At 37.9% G+C, this 13763-nt stretch overlaps 1 protein-coding gene across 1 annotated transcript; it reads left to right on the top strand.

Annotated features, from left to right (window-relative positions):
* The first annotated feature begins 3157 nt into the window (after nucleotides 1-3157).
* Nucleotides 3158-11122, top strand: LOC145659673 (choline transporter-like protein 4). The gene is made up of 23 exons (XM_081722466.1): nucleotides 3158-3167; nucleotides 4093-4141; nucleotides 4371-4444; nucleotides 4562-4640; nucleotides 5132-5231; nucleotides 5530-5618; nucleotides 5739-5790; nucleotides 5880-5940; nucleotides 6132-6243; nucleotides 6337-6420; nucleotides 7265-7377; nucleotides 7637-7759; nucleotides 7922-8021; nucleotides 8324-8416; nucleotides 8620-8725; nucleotides 8891-9150; nucleotides 9306-9400; nucleotides 9487-9590; nucleotides 9858-9931; nucleotides 10190-10260; nucleotides 10376-10470; nucleotides 10703-10787; nucleotides 11037-11122. The coding sequence occupies exons 1-23, from the start codon at nucleotides 3158-3160 to the stop codon at nucleotides 11120-11122; spliced, it is 2115 nt and encodes a 704-aa protein (XP_081578592.1).
* Nucleotides 11123-13763: the final 2641 nt, after the last annotated feature.

Here is a 13763-nt window from a genome sequence, read left to right as displayed (position 1 = left end):
CTAGGCCAAACAAACGAGACATTACAATGGGCATTCCCCCCTTTAAAAGATTCACAGTAGAAATGTAAATATATGTATAATTTATTAATGTAACATAAAATAGCAATAAGAAAAATGCAAAAATACTATGGTGAAGGACATTGTGACAAAACCCCATGTGAATGCTTATATTACAATCCTGTTTGGACAAGTTTGATCCTCAGTCTCTACCAGTGGTTAATTGTATCTTCTTACAAAAAAAAGGAACCTTATGGCCTGTAATGGATAGTCATTATATATATAAAACAATTACAATGCTGCAAAAAAAACAAATTGTCAGCAATATCAATGGCTAATTTAAATGACAATAAGGTAGAAACTGAATTATAAGAAGAAAGCCATATATTCATCTGTTTTGAAAGAATTCAAATAGTTAATATCACTGTGGCTAGTTGTACTGTGCACTAAGATATAGTTAGCTTCAGCTTGTGAATTGTATTTACAACTTGGATATGGATGTGAACTTTAATTTCCAGCATGTAACACAATTTTAAAATTTTACCCAGCATAAAGGTGTTTCCCTTCTGATCAGTTCACCTAAAATGAACAGAATCCAAATGTGCTAAAATGTGCTACCTAACCAACTATTGTGCTTTTCTAGATTCTCCATTTACTATCTGGATCACACCACACCTCATTTCAACATCTCTTCACCAGACTTACACACAGAGGTATTCTGCAGATGTCAGTGAAAGGAACTGGGTTTTGGATTTCTCTGGCCATAACTGACACCAAAACAAAATTAAATACTGATTATGGACAACATACATAAAATGCCACAGTACACAGTCTGATTTTGGTCCCACAGTAAATGCCATTGGTCACTGATGTTCAAAATATCAGTGAAAATCAAAGCAGTGTATATTTGGCAACACTGTAAAGCATTTGAGTAGGACTTTGTGTAGACATCTTCGAATTCTTGAGATGTAGTTCCAACGTAGTTGCTTTCTACATTATTTTTTTTTCTTTCAATGAAACATGTCTTTAACTGAAACATGTCAAAAAAATAATAATAATAATTAAAAAATCTAAACGTATAAAAGAATCAGGGCAGTTAGTGTTGAATTTGCTGTGTCCAAATGTTAGTTTGGCTACAAGGGACTTCACATGAGATTCAATTAAGCAAACAGTATACAAGATTTCTGGTCCTAATACATACTGACAGTATGTGACAGCAGGTAAGAGGCACATTTTGGCACTTCAGATTTGGCATTCTAATTTTTTTGCTTGTCCACTGGATTTTTAGATAATGAATATGTCAGGCACTTGTTGGGTCTGGACAGTACTGAGCATTTGTCTTTTATATTTGATGTTTTTAATGAAGAGTGGTTCAAGTGATTTGGCTAAATATTTGCGGTCATCCCAGATGGAAGCAAACGGGACGGGTACGAAAGTGGCACTGTGTAAGCGTGTGCTGTTCACACATTGGACTTGGAACTGTCCTTGGATTGGCTGTGCTCTGCAGCCACCTCTGGAAGTGTGGGGGCGGAGCTTAGGACGGGGCTCCGGAAGGAAAAATGTTGGACAGGCAGCTGCACCTCTTCTAGCAAGTCATTGGGCTTCATCCTGTACAGGCAGCACAAAGACTGTCAATGAGACACTGACTACGACTTACTGCTGATGGCTGAAAAAGTCGATAGAATACTTCTACCAGGGTAAAGTTACCATAGGCGAGATCTTAAAGCATGTCACAAAAATAAGAATGTCTCCTTTGTTGTCATAGGTTTAAAGGCCAAGCACCACCTAATAGACCTCCCTAAAGAGTTCACATTATCTTAGATACTACAATAAATGCACATGTAAATTAAAACTAAAATAACATGTTCACTGAAGTAAATTGAAGGAAAAACCCCAAAAATGTCGCTCTGGAAATTCCAGAAAGTTGACGAGTGATGTCACTGGTTGTCATCAGACAGTGTGCTAACAGATATGAAGCTGCAATATGCACATTACCAGTAACCAGTGTAACTGGAACCAAGAAACTGGTATATGCTGTTGCAGTAGTCATGCTTGAGACAGTGGACAAGATAGAGAAAACAGTAGTGGTGATAGAAACATCTAAAGGAAGCAATATGAGAAATTGCAAAAATACCAGGGACTGAAAGAAGAGAGAATGTGGAGGGTTAGCATCAAGGTTGTCCCAGTGGTGATAGGGGAACCTGGGGCAGTGACTCCTAAGCTCGAGGAGTAGCTTCAACAGATCTCAAGAATGACATTGTCAATCTCAGTCCACAAGAGTGCAAACCTGGGAGCAGCAAAGCTAAAACTTCCAGACCTCTGGTAGAAGGCCCGATTGCCGAGCATGAAAGGGCCACAGATGTGAGACAGATACACACATGCATACACACAAACACACACTCTCTCTTTGTCTTTCTCTACAAATATACTAGAGCTGAGGAAGTAAAATTTGTGTAGTGCATGTGCCTTATCTTCAGTCAAAGGCTAAAATAACCTCTCATCTGTTGGAATGAAAGAAGAAATTTAAGTTAATTTCAGAAAGCATTACTTTCTTTGTTGTCATGCTTAAAAACAAACCTTTGACAATAATTATATATATATATATATATATATATATATATATATATATATATATGTGTGTGTGTGTGTGTGTGTGTGTGTGTGTGTGTGTGTGTGTGTGTGTGTGTGCGTGTGTGTGTGATTTGTTTTCCCACTGTACTTTACTGTATTATTTTTACTGTGCTAAGTGTATCAGAAATCAATTTCATTAATTTTTCACAGAAGCAGTATATATAGTAGCTATCTTAATCCACTGTTGTTTCGTTAGCAACATTGTAAAATCATATAAATTTAGCCATCGATATCTTTTATTTTTGTATTCTTCTTCATCAAAGGAATCAAACCCTCAGGCTCTAAAGCTCCGTTACCTTCGCCGCTATTTTCCAAAACTGCTGCAACTTCAGCAGCTGTAAACTTGTTTTACAACATTTTTGGAAATGTATCCGACGTGAAGGGAACGCCGTAATGATTTCATGATTGTTTATTGTTTAGTTTCACACAGATTGACACACAAATTCATCAATAACACACGTAGAAATGGATCAGCTCTGAGTGACAGAGGAACAGACGAATCACACGGCGATCGTCCTGTGATTCGACGATGAATGACGGTAAAATGTACTAAAAGTGTTACTCGCTTGGGGGCGGGAGAGTCTTCTTTTAAGCGCAGACTGACTGCAGACTTTTATTTATCTCAAATAAACAATCAATCAGGGTCCATGTCCTTCCTGATAAAAATTGGAGTTGGGAGCATTCATTTATTCTGGCATACATTACAGACTTTAAAGTTTTTTTCAGAATTGTCAAAAAATTATTTGTCAGTCGCATAGACGTAGTTTTGGAAGGGGACGGGGGACGTGTCATTTAGCCTCAGGTTATATCTTGGTGACAAGCCTAAGGTTACATTATTATTTAAAGATTATTTTATTATTTGTTTAGCTCGCGACCAAGCTACCTTTGTTGATGAGCTGAGAATGAGAACGTGCTGTGACTTCACACGTCACAATGTGTCCATAACCTGGAATGTGTGTGTCATAAGAATAGAGTATCATATGTAAGAATATTTTTTACTGTAACATTACACATTGCGGACTCTCTGTGATCGAAAGTGCAAGGAGGAAGAGTACGATGGTCAGGAAACCGGATTATAATGGTGAGGTGTTTTTTGTTTGTTTGTTTGTTTGTTTTTTCAGATATATCCATCCATATGCCAAAGATTTTATGAGAATCCCATACGCCATATGCAATGGTTAACAAATAAACATTGTACAAAACTATCATGTACATTTCATGTTAAAATTATAATAGCTCTTACATACTTGCTAGGTCTATTTCATATTAAAAACATTCATGTAGTGTACGATCTGTAACTATGTATCAGATCAAAAGCATATGTGTACAGAAGGTGTCATAAAAATATGTAACTGTATATAAAATGTGTTAGACAAAATATAGAGTACCAGTCAAAAGTTCAGACACACCTGACTGAATGTATGTTTTTCATAGGTTTAAACTCATTATATTCTATGTTCTCAGGGGAACCTTTCCCATATGAGCCTTTTTTCAGGGGACCAGTTAGCAAGAGGTGAGTCCTTAAATCTCTCAATGTTCCTCCCATTTACTCCTTCATATCAGTTGACTTTAGTAAACTATTTAAAGCACACACATCATGGATCACAGAATGTCTGTTATTAGCTCTATACAAGAAATATATGAAGGCCATAGATCTACTAAGACTTATTTGAAACTCTTTTGACTTTATTACATAATTGAAATGATACAAGTGTGTAGCAATACTTCTTGTTTTTCTTCAGGAGTTGTACAGACATTATCTGCTGTATGACTTTTGTGGCTGCCATTGTCAGCTATATGCTTATTGGCATCCTGGGTAAGAAACATTTCCAACTACACTTTCATGGAAAAATGATTATTCTGGGCTTATAAGAAATGTCTTTTACACATGTATGGCTTGTGAGATATCCTTCTAACAGAGGTTCTAACACAGCTTTGTTGTATGGAGACCCTCGTCATGTCCTGTTGCCCCGGAATTCCACTGGGATGTTCTGTGGATCTGGAGTCAATTTGTAAGTCCCTCACATGCTGGATTAGTATTTATGTCTTCACAGGAATACCAAAACAGCACACTCAGTATGTAAGGAACACTGTCAATATTCTCTCAAATGAGTAGAACTAGCATTACAGTGGAGCTGTGCAGGTTCAAATCATGTGGATACATTAAAGAGCAACAGTGCAAGATGGGTTAGATTTTAGGTTAAATATTTTCATGATTGGCAATTCACAGCAACAAGTGGACCCACTCAAATCACACGTTTAATGATTGCCTCTAAAACAAAGGGTCCAAACTCAGGTCTAGGAGTGTCACAATACTACAGAGTTTATTGTTTACCCCAGTCAAACTCACCCTAGAAGAAAGAACACTTAGGGGAGTAATGGTGTGACTACACCACTGAAGCCTGATGCACATCCTCAAAAAACTGAATAAAAATAGTTTCTTTAATTGGCTAATATTCATGTGTCAAGCTGCATTTGTTTCCAGCATCCTCTTGTGTTTCAGTGACAAACCAAATGTCCTCTACTTTGACGTTCTGAAGTGTGCCAGAGCAACCACAGAAATGGATGCCACTCTAGAGGGTCTCCAGTGTCCAACCACTCAAGTGAGATTTCCACAAAGATTTCCTGTTGAAATTGTACAGAGGCTGAACACGTTTGAATGTAGCCTATTAGAAATCTGCACATGAGACTCATTTATTACAAAACAGTTTATTATGTAGTATGTGAATGCAAGTTTGTAAGTCTGGGGGCTTGGGTATCTTTTTGTTGCTTGGTTTAGGAGCCTTTTGCTGTATCATGCAATGAACAATGAAGTGTAGATATAAATATGAAAAGCAACACTGTGTTTAGCTGCTCAAATAACATCTCCTTCACTCTGTGTGTTTGTGCATTGGCTTGCAGGTCTGTGTTAAAAAATGCCCTTCGGAGTTCTGGAAGTTGCCCCCAGAGGCGTATGCCCCAGATGCCCTACCTAAAGACTTCTTTCAGCAGCAGTACTGTGATCCTAGACTTGACCTTGCCCAAACCACATTGGTAAAACCTCACACTGCAAATGAGCAATGTAACCAACTTTATCGCTGGCAAATAAATCCTCACCACCCTCTTGACAGAACAGAATCTGTCGTATCAGAAGTCTTTGCAATATGCAACCCTTTGTTCCAAGTAGATGGAATTAATTCATTGGTTAAGCCAATCACACATACATAGGATTCAGTATGTTAATGAGATTTTCACATGCATTTCTACTACAGAGTGTTCAAGACATCCTCAATCAAGAGTTTTGTCCGTATTTCTACACCCCAAGTAAACCAGGTACAGACAGCAGGATTAGCTTTACAACTACCTGTCTATTTGTCCATCCTGTTTTGTAACAGTTTGACTTTGCTATGCACTAAAACATAACCAAACCACCAGGACTGTGCATTTACCGCCATCATAAGTCAGTAGGTTTCATTTTTACAGTCATATTATTTTTCTGTTTCTCTGTGTCTCTCTCCCCTCAGCACTAGGGAAATGCCTGCCTAGCTTTGAACTACAGGACGTTCCTCCAGACTTCTCTCTCCCTGGATTCGCTTCCGTAGATGAAACAGTGGAGCACTTAAAGAGTGCTATGGAGTAATCCTTCACACAGACTCACACACACATATGCATGGATGGTTGGTGTTGATCTATAAGCTGTTTTTGCTGACCAGTATTTTTTGCTTGCAGCTCTCTTGTTTCAGGATTCAACTTTAAGTCAGTGGGGTTACGGATTTTTGAGGATTTTGCTACATCATGGTATTGGATATTAATGTAAGGTAGTTTTATACAAGATTGTATTACACCCAGACATTGTATAGTGTCTGTGTGTGTGTGTGTGTGTGTGTGTGTGTGTGTGTGTCTGTGTGTGTGTGTGTGTGTGTGTGTGTGTGTGTGTGTGTGTGTGTGTGTGTGTGTGTGTGTGTCTATATATACAGAAAGATTTCAGTTGATTTTCCTTCATCAATCTGCATAGAATACAATACTATATGCAATACAATACTACATATAATACTGGCCAGCGAGATCTAGGGAGACTGTGGTTTCAAACTTCTTCTATTGGAGAATGATGGAAGCTACTGTGATCTTGGGCAGTTTCCAAGCTGCAGAATATTTCTTGTAACCTTCCCCTGATCTGTGTCTTGACACAATTCTTGACACAATTCTCTGAACTTCATGACTTGGCTTTCACTCAGACACTATGAACTGTGAGTCCATAAACAGAGATTTCTGCCTTCCCTGATTATGTTCAGTCAATTCAGTGAAGCACAGGTGAACCCTAATGAAGTTTAAAAAAAATTACAGGGACCATTGATAGAAGTAGGATTCAACAGAGCTCAATAAAAAGTGTCTTAACAACAGACCTCAATATGTATGTTAATGCAGTATTTCAGACTTTTATTTTAAATAAATGTACAAAACATTATAAAAAACAATGTTTGTTTTCTTGTTGAGGAGTATTTTATCTAGATTGATGAGGAAAAATAGTTAAATCAATTTTAAGATGAGTAATACACAACAAATTTGAAACTTTCTGTAAGCATTTTAAGTAAATATTTCTTTCTCTCTCTCTCTCTCTCTCTCTCTCTCTCTCTCTCTCTCTCTCTCTCTCTCTCAGAGGTCTGGTGGTTGCTGTGGTTGTTAGCCTCATGTTCCTCCTGCTTATGAGATATCTGATGTTCGTGCTACTGTTGGCTCTCATCGTGGGAGTGCTCGTAGCTGGAGCGTATGGTAAGCCTCTACGATACATGTTTTAACATACCTGCCATTAGCGACCAGCTCACTGGGTAATAATTAAGCCCTTCATGAATGGTCTCCTGCTGCACTGAAACAAGGAAAATACCAAATTACTGTGGATGGTTCTATGACTGGCACTGATTTGCTGCCCTATAGTGTATGAACTCTGCATGGGACCCTTAATTTTAAAGACAAATTGCAGGGGGTTAGATTAGTGAATGAGGATGTAAGCTGTCTACTCTGTCTTTCTCAGGTATCTACTACTGTTACCGGGAATATAACCACTACAGACACTCCAAACTCACCCTCGGTGACATTACTTATAATTCAGAATTCTCTGTCTACCTTCAAGTGAAAGAGACTTGGCTGTTCTTCTGTAAGGGCTATCAGATTTTCTCACAAGACATGTATTGACAGTATATAAAGTAGAAACAAACATGTTGTAAAGAAAGGAATTTTTCTAAGAATGGACGCATGGCTTTGGTTTATACTGTTGCTGTATGTGAATGATTTTTGTGTGTTTGTGTTTATGTGGCAGTGGTGAGCCTGTGTCTTTTGGAATTCGTAATTTTACTCTTCCTGACACATCGGGGGAGGAGAATATCTGTTGCATTGGCACTGATCAAAGAGTCCAACAGGTAGAGCTTTTTAGGCCTTCAGACACATAGGCGGTAGTAAATATATCCATTGCCAGCATTTCTTTAAACAAATGTCAGCCATCTGCTATGTCCTTCTTGTTTTTGTTGTTGTTGCTGTTGTTTATAAACAGAAAATCACCTTGGATACAAGAAACCCATTAACATTTTTCTTCAAATCAGTGCAGTCTCGGCATTCCTACATTATTACTCATATAAAGCCACTTCGCGGGGGCAGCCTGTATAAAGGCTCTCTTGTGCTCTTAAGGCTACATGAGGCCTTTTGTGCTCTGTGCTGTGTGTAGGGCGGTGAGTTGTGTGACGACCACACTGGCTTACCCCTTGGTGACGTTCCTGCTGGTGGTGATATGCGTGGCCTACTGGGGAATCACTAGCCTGTATCCTCTGCCACTTCCTCTTCTCACCTACCTTCACTTCCTGCTAACAAATCAAGGCAGTAACTGTATATCTGTCCTCGCCACTGAATTAGTGCTGTAGCTTGGATTGTATTGGTAGTTTGTTGTTGAAAATGTGCTTGTGTCAGTATTTTGTGTGTAGAGTGTGTGTGTTAGGCTGTGTCCTTGACCATTACTGCCCTCAGGTATTTGGCCACATCAGGTGCTCCTGTATACCATGTCGCTGCTCTCAACTCCTCCATAGCCAACTGTAGTTCTATCACAGGCTCAGAGATTTGCATTCCCAAGAATGTATATGAATGTATATGATATTCATATGATATTCATAGTTCACAATGACTTATTTTAGACGCATTCAGATTACTGACATGTTCCAATAGCCTGGTAATGATTCATTTCACATCTCTTTCCTTTTATTTATACTGTTGTTGTTGTCTTCTTCTTGTTTCTTTTCAGGAATTCAGTGCTTCTCTCCATCCTGATTGTCCATCTGTGCGCTGTGTGTTTTTTAAATACGATGACACGGACTTGTTCTCAAGGATCGCACCCTACCTGCAGATCTACAATTTGCTGGCTTTCCTCTGGTGCGTGAACTTCATCATCGCCCTGGGCCAGTGTACACTAGCCGGTACCTTCGCATCCTTCTACTGGGCCTTCAGTAAACCAGCAGACATTCCCCCGTACCCTCTCTTACAAGCCTTCATCCGGACACTAGGGTACATAGCACTCGTGTTTCATCCCTGCTCCGCTCCGATTGCTTTGATATCAGCCACACCCGAAAGTACATTCCCTTGGTTTGGTGACTACTAACCTAGTACAGAGTCCTAACTGCTCCCCACCTCTAAAGTCTACTAAACTGCTTTTTTTCAAGGTGTCATGTCGGCTCTTTAGCATTGGGTGCTGTCATCCTTACCATATTCCAGGTCCCTCGGATGTTACTGGAATATCTTGACCATAGGTTCAGAGGTAACAATATATATAAAACCTTCATGACCTTAGTCCTGCTTTCTCCTGTCTGTAACTGTAATGTGACACAATTGTCTACTCCACAGACTGCCGGAATTTCTGTTGTCAGTTTGTGATGATGTCCCTCAAATGCTGCTTTTGGTTCCTGGATAAATTCCTCAAGTTCTTCCACAGAAACACCTATATCATGGTGTGTCTCATATCCAGCTGCACACAAAAAAATGATCGATGCTGAAATAACTGTTTTTATGTGTCTTCAGTGATCGGTTGTCTAGCGTTAGTATGAGTATTAGATAAAAACTAAATGAAAAACTGTATGGTGTATATTAGTATGATATGGTTTTTTTTTCACTTTGTGGTAATAGCATCAAAGTATGTAATTGTGTCCATATGACTAGTGAAATTTACGGAGTGTACAATCTGACTCAACATGCTGTTTGTGGTTGATAATATACAGATTGCTATACATGGAAACAATTTCCATGTGTCTGGCAAGAATGCTTATATGCTCTTGAGGAGAAATATTAACCGGTAAGTCCTCAGACAGAGGAGATGTTTCGTACATATTATTGAACGTATGGGGTTGTGTGTGAATGTGAATGATTTAATGTTGCTGTTGTGGAACAAATTACTTCCATTTCCTTGTTTTGAAGGCAAAAATATTAACTGGAGGAATTTATCAGTACATACTCATGTGAAAATAATTTGTATACATATTTTTAATATGAGTACCAATTGTTCTAGCTCAAGTTTAGCACGCTGTCCTTGACCATGTCCCTCTGTCCACAGGGTGGTGGTGTTGGACTGTGTTACAGACACACTGCTGTTTTCCGGCAAGGTGCTGGTGGTCGGATTAGTGGGTGAGAAATACAGTGTGAAGTCATGTGTATGTTACCCATACTACACTTCATCACATTTAAAAGGTACAACACACTTTAAAAGGTAACTCTGGGGGTTTTCTACATTCCCTGTAAGGTCTGCTGGCTTTCTTCTTCTTCTCTGGGAGAATCAGGCTGCCAGATGACAATTTCCAGATTCAGCTGCTGCATTACTACTGGTTGCCCGTTATCGTATGTATTGCCTCCACTGTCGGATAACCTCAGAACAAACTCAAGTGCTGACACTTGCTTCTGTGTGAGATCAAAACATCAGCATATTCAGTACACTGTATAAATGGGTTTAATGACAGCAACTGTAAAGTCACTTTATAAATAACCAGGATTTACACATTTATTCTGTAGAGCAGTGCCTGTTATAGTACTGACGGCCCAACGTGTATATCTACTACTGCTGTTTTTTTAGACGGTGATGGCAGGAGCTTACTTGATCGCTCAGGGCTTCTTCAGTGTGTACAGCATGTGTGTGGACACCCTTTTTCTCTGCTTCTGTAAGCCACACACACACTCACACACACACACACACACACACACACACACACACACATACACTCATTCCACCAGTTCATGACACTGGGCACACACAGTTGAAAGCTTGCATGGTCCAGTCCCTTTACTTCAGAGAGAGTAGAATTATAAAAAACATTATTAGCTCACATTTCAGTCTTAAGCTACTATATATTCCAATCAACAGGACTACATTGTTTTCACTTCCACTGTAATGTTTTTGTCTCCTCTAGTGGAGGATCTGGAGCGTAATGAGGGCACCATGCTGAGACCATACTACATGTCCGGGTCTCTGTGGCGAATCCTCAATAAGTCCTAAAGAGCCTTAAAAAAAAGAAAGCTTTCGACCACATCCTTTTCCATACTTTTCATAAATAAACCAAACAAGCATTTATGTTAGTCTTTTTTTGTTTGTTACTGTAAAACTGCTCAGCATTCTGATCGCTACTGTAATGTTCAGAAGACAGCTTACGGGGCCTCTTTCAGGACTGATTTGGTTTTGACCAAACAGCAGACACACACTGGATGTTCTGGCAAACATTGAGTAGGAGTAAGCTTGTGCCTAAATGTGGGGTATATGAGAAGTTTTAGTTCTTTGCCAACTCCTGATTATGCATAAAAGATCACATTCCATGGTATGCTATGATATTATTTTTTTATTTCTGAGTATAATAGAGAGTATACGAACTAGTAAGAATGACTGAGCTAAATGCAAATGTTCTTACTTTATTAACTGAATACTATTTTATATATGAAATATGTGAACGTTTACAACATATAGAATACATTTATGATGTGATACAACAGTTGATAAAAAACAATAAGAATATAAAATCCCAGAAATCTATTTTCCATTCTTTTTTCACACGTATGAAGGCATAAACTTATCCACATGGCCCGTTATGACCAATACATGCACTATTCTGAAAAGGCTTAGAGTAATTTTGATTTTCACACAATGCAATTTTTACAGAAGACAATGCCTTGAAAAAATGTCCAGTTCAAATGATTTATACAGACTGGTTCTCAGCACTAAAAATGTACAGTACATCATTCATTACTTTCACTTTAAACCAATATATTTCATTTCTGGTTGGATTTTCTCTCATAAGGATTAATACCAATCAATTAAGACAGGTTTTCAATTAAAGACAAAGGTATAGTTGCCAGTAATAACTGGAACTTTAGAAGGGATCTAGGTCATTTGTATCAGTGTAAAATATTTAACACAGATTTAGGACAGCTGGTGGTGTGCATCTAATTGTTAACATATACACTAATACATCCACTAAAGCCTACCATAATTATATCAACACCAAATGCAACAAAGTAATTTTGTTTCCAATGCTGAAAATGTTAAATGAGAGTGAAACCAACAGAAAAATAGTTTTTGGCCTAGGCCAAACAAACGAGACATTACAATGGCCAGCCCACCTTTAAAAGATTCATAGTAGAAATGTAAATATATGTTTAATTTATTAATGTAACATAAAACAGCAATGAGAAAAATGCAAAAATACTATGGTGAAGGACATTGTGACAAAACACCTTGTGAATGCTAATATTACAATCCTGTTTGGACAAGTTTGATCCTCAGTCTCTACCAGTGGTTAATTGTATCTTCTTATTAAAAAAAAAAGGAACCTTGTGGTCTGTAATTGATAGTCATTATATATATAAAACAATTTCAATGCTGCAAAAAAAAAACAAATTGTCAGCAATATCAATGGTTATTTTAAATGACAATAAGGTACAAACTGAATTATAAGAACAAAGCCATATATTCATCTGCTTTGAAAGAATTAAAATAGTAAATATCACTGTGGCTAGTTATACTGTGCACTAAGATATAGTTAGCTTCAGCTTGTGAATTGTATTTATAACTTGTATATGGATGTGAACTTTAATTTCCAGCATGTAACACAATTTTAAAATTTTACCCAGCGTAAAGGTGTTTCCCTTCTGATCAGTTCACCTAAAATGAACAGAATCCAAAATAGAGAGCCACGTTTAAGAACCTTGATGTAAATTTCAGATGTAAACAAGGTGTAGCACTAAATAACAAGAGCCGCTTGGTTGTTCCCTTGAACCGCTGAAACTGAATTGGGGAATGCTAGGGCTCTGTTCCAGTTTGAAGACCTTTCCAGTGATACTTCATCAATATTTACAAGAAAAAATGTGCTAAAATGTGCTACCTAACCAACTATTGTGCTTTTCTAGATTCTCCATTTACTATCTGGATCACACCACACCTCATTTCAACATCTCTTCACCAGACTTACACACAGAGGTATTCTGCAGAGGTCAGTGAAAGGAACTGGGTTTTGGATTTCTCTGGCCATAACTGACACCAAAACAAAATTAAATACTGATTATGGACAACATACATAAAATGCCACAGTACACAGTATGATTTTGGTCCCACAGTAACTGCCTTTGGTCACTGATGTTCAAAATATCAGTGAAAATCAAAGCAGTGTATATTTGGCAACACTGTAAAGCATTTGAGTAGGACTTTGTGTAGACATCTTCGAATTCTTGAGATGTAGTTCCAACGTAGTTGCTTTCTACATTATTTTTTTTTCTTTCAATGAAACATGTCTTTAACTGAAACATGTCAAAAAAATAATAATAATAATTAAAAAATCTAAACGTATAAAAGAATCAGGGCAGTTAGTGTTGAATTTGCTTTGTCCAAATGTTAGTTTGGCTACAAGGGACTTCACATGAGATTCAATTAAGCAAACAGTATACAAGATTTCTGGTCCTAATACATACTGACAGTATGTGACAGCAGGTAAGAGGCACATTTTGGCACTTCAGATTTGGCATTCTAATTTTTTTGCTTGTCCACTGGATTTTTAGATAATGAATATGTCAGGCACTTGTTGGGTCTGGACAGTACTGAGCATTTGTCTTTTATATTTGATGTTTTTAATGAAGAGTGGTTCAAGTGATTT

The sequence above is a fragment of the Electrophorus electricus genome, chromosome 1 (genome assembly GCF_041902795.1).
Source record: "Electrophorus electricus isolate QZ-2024a chromosome 1, ASM4190279v1, whole genome shotgun sequence".
Classification (NCBI taxonomy): Eukaryota; Metazoa; Chordata; class Actinopteri; order Gymnotiformes; family Gymnotidae; genus Electrophorus; species Electrophorus electricus.
The sequence above is the reverse complement of the archived record's forward strand: the minus strand, read 5'-3'. Positions and strand labels throughout refer to the sequence as shown.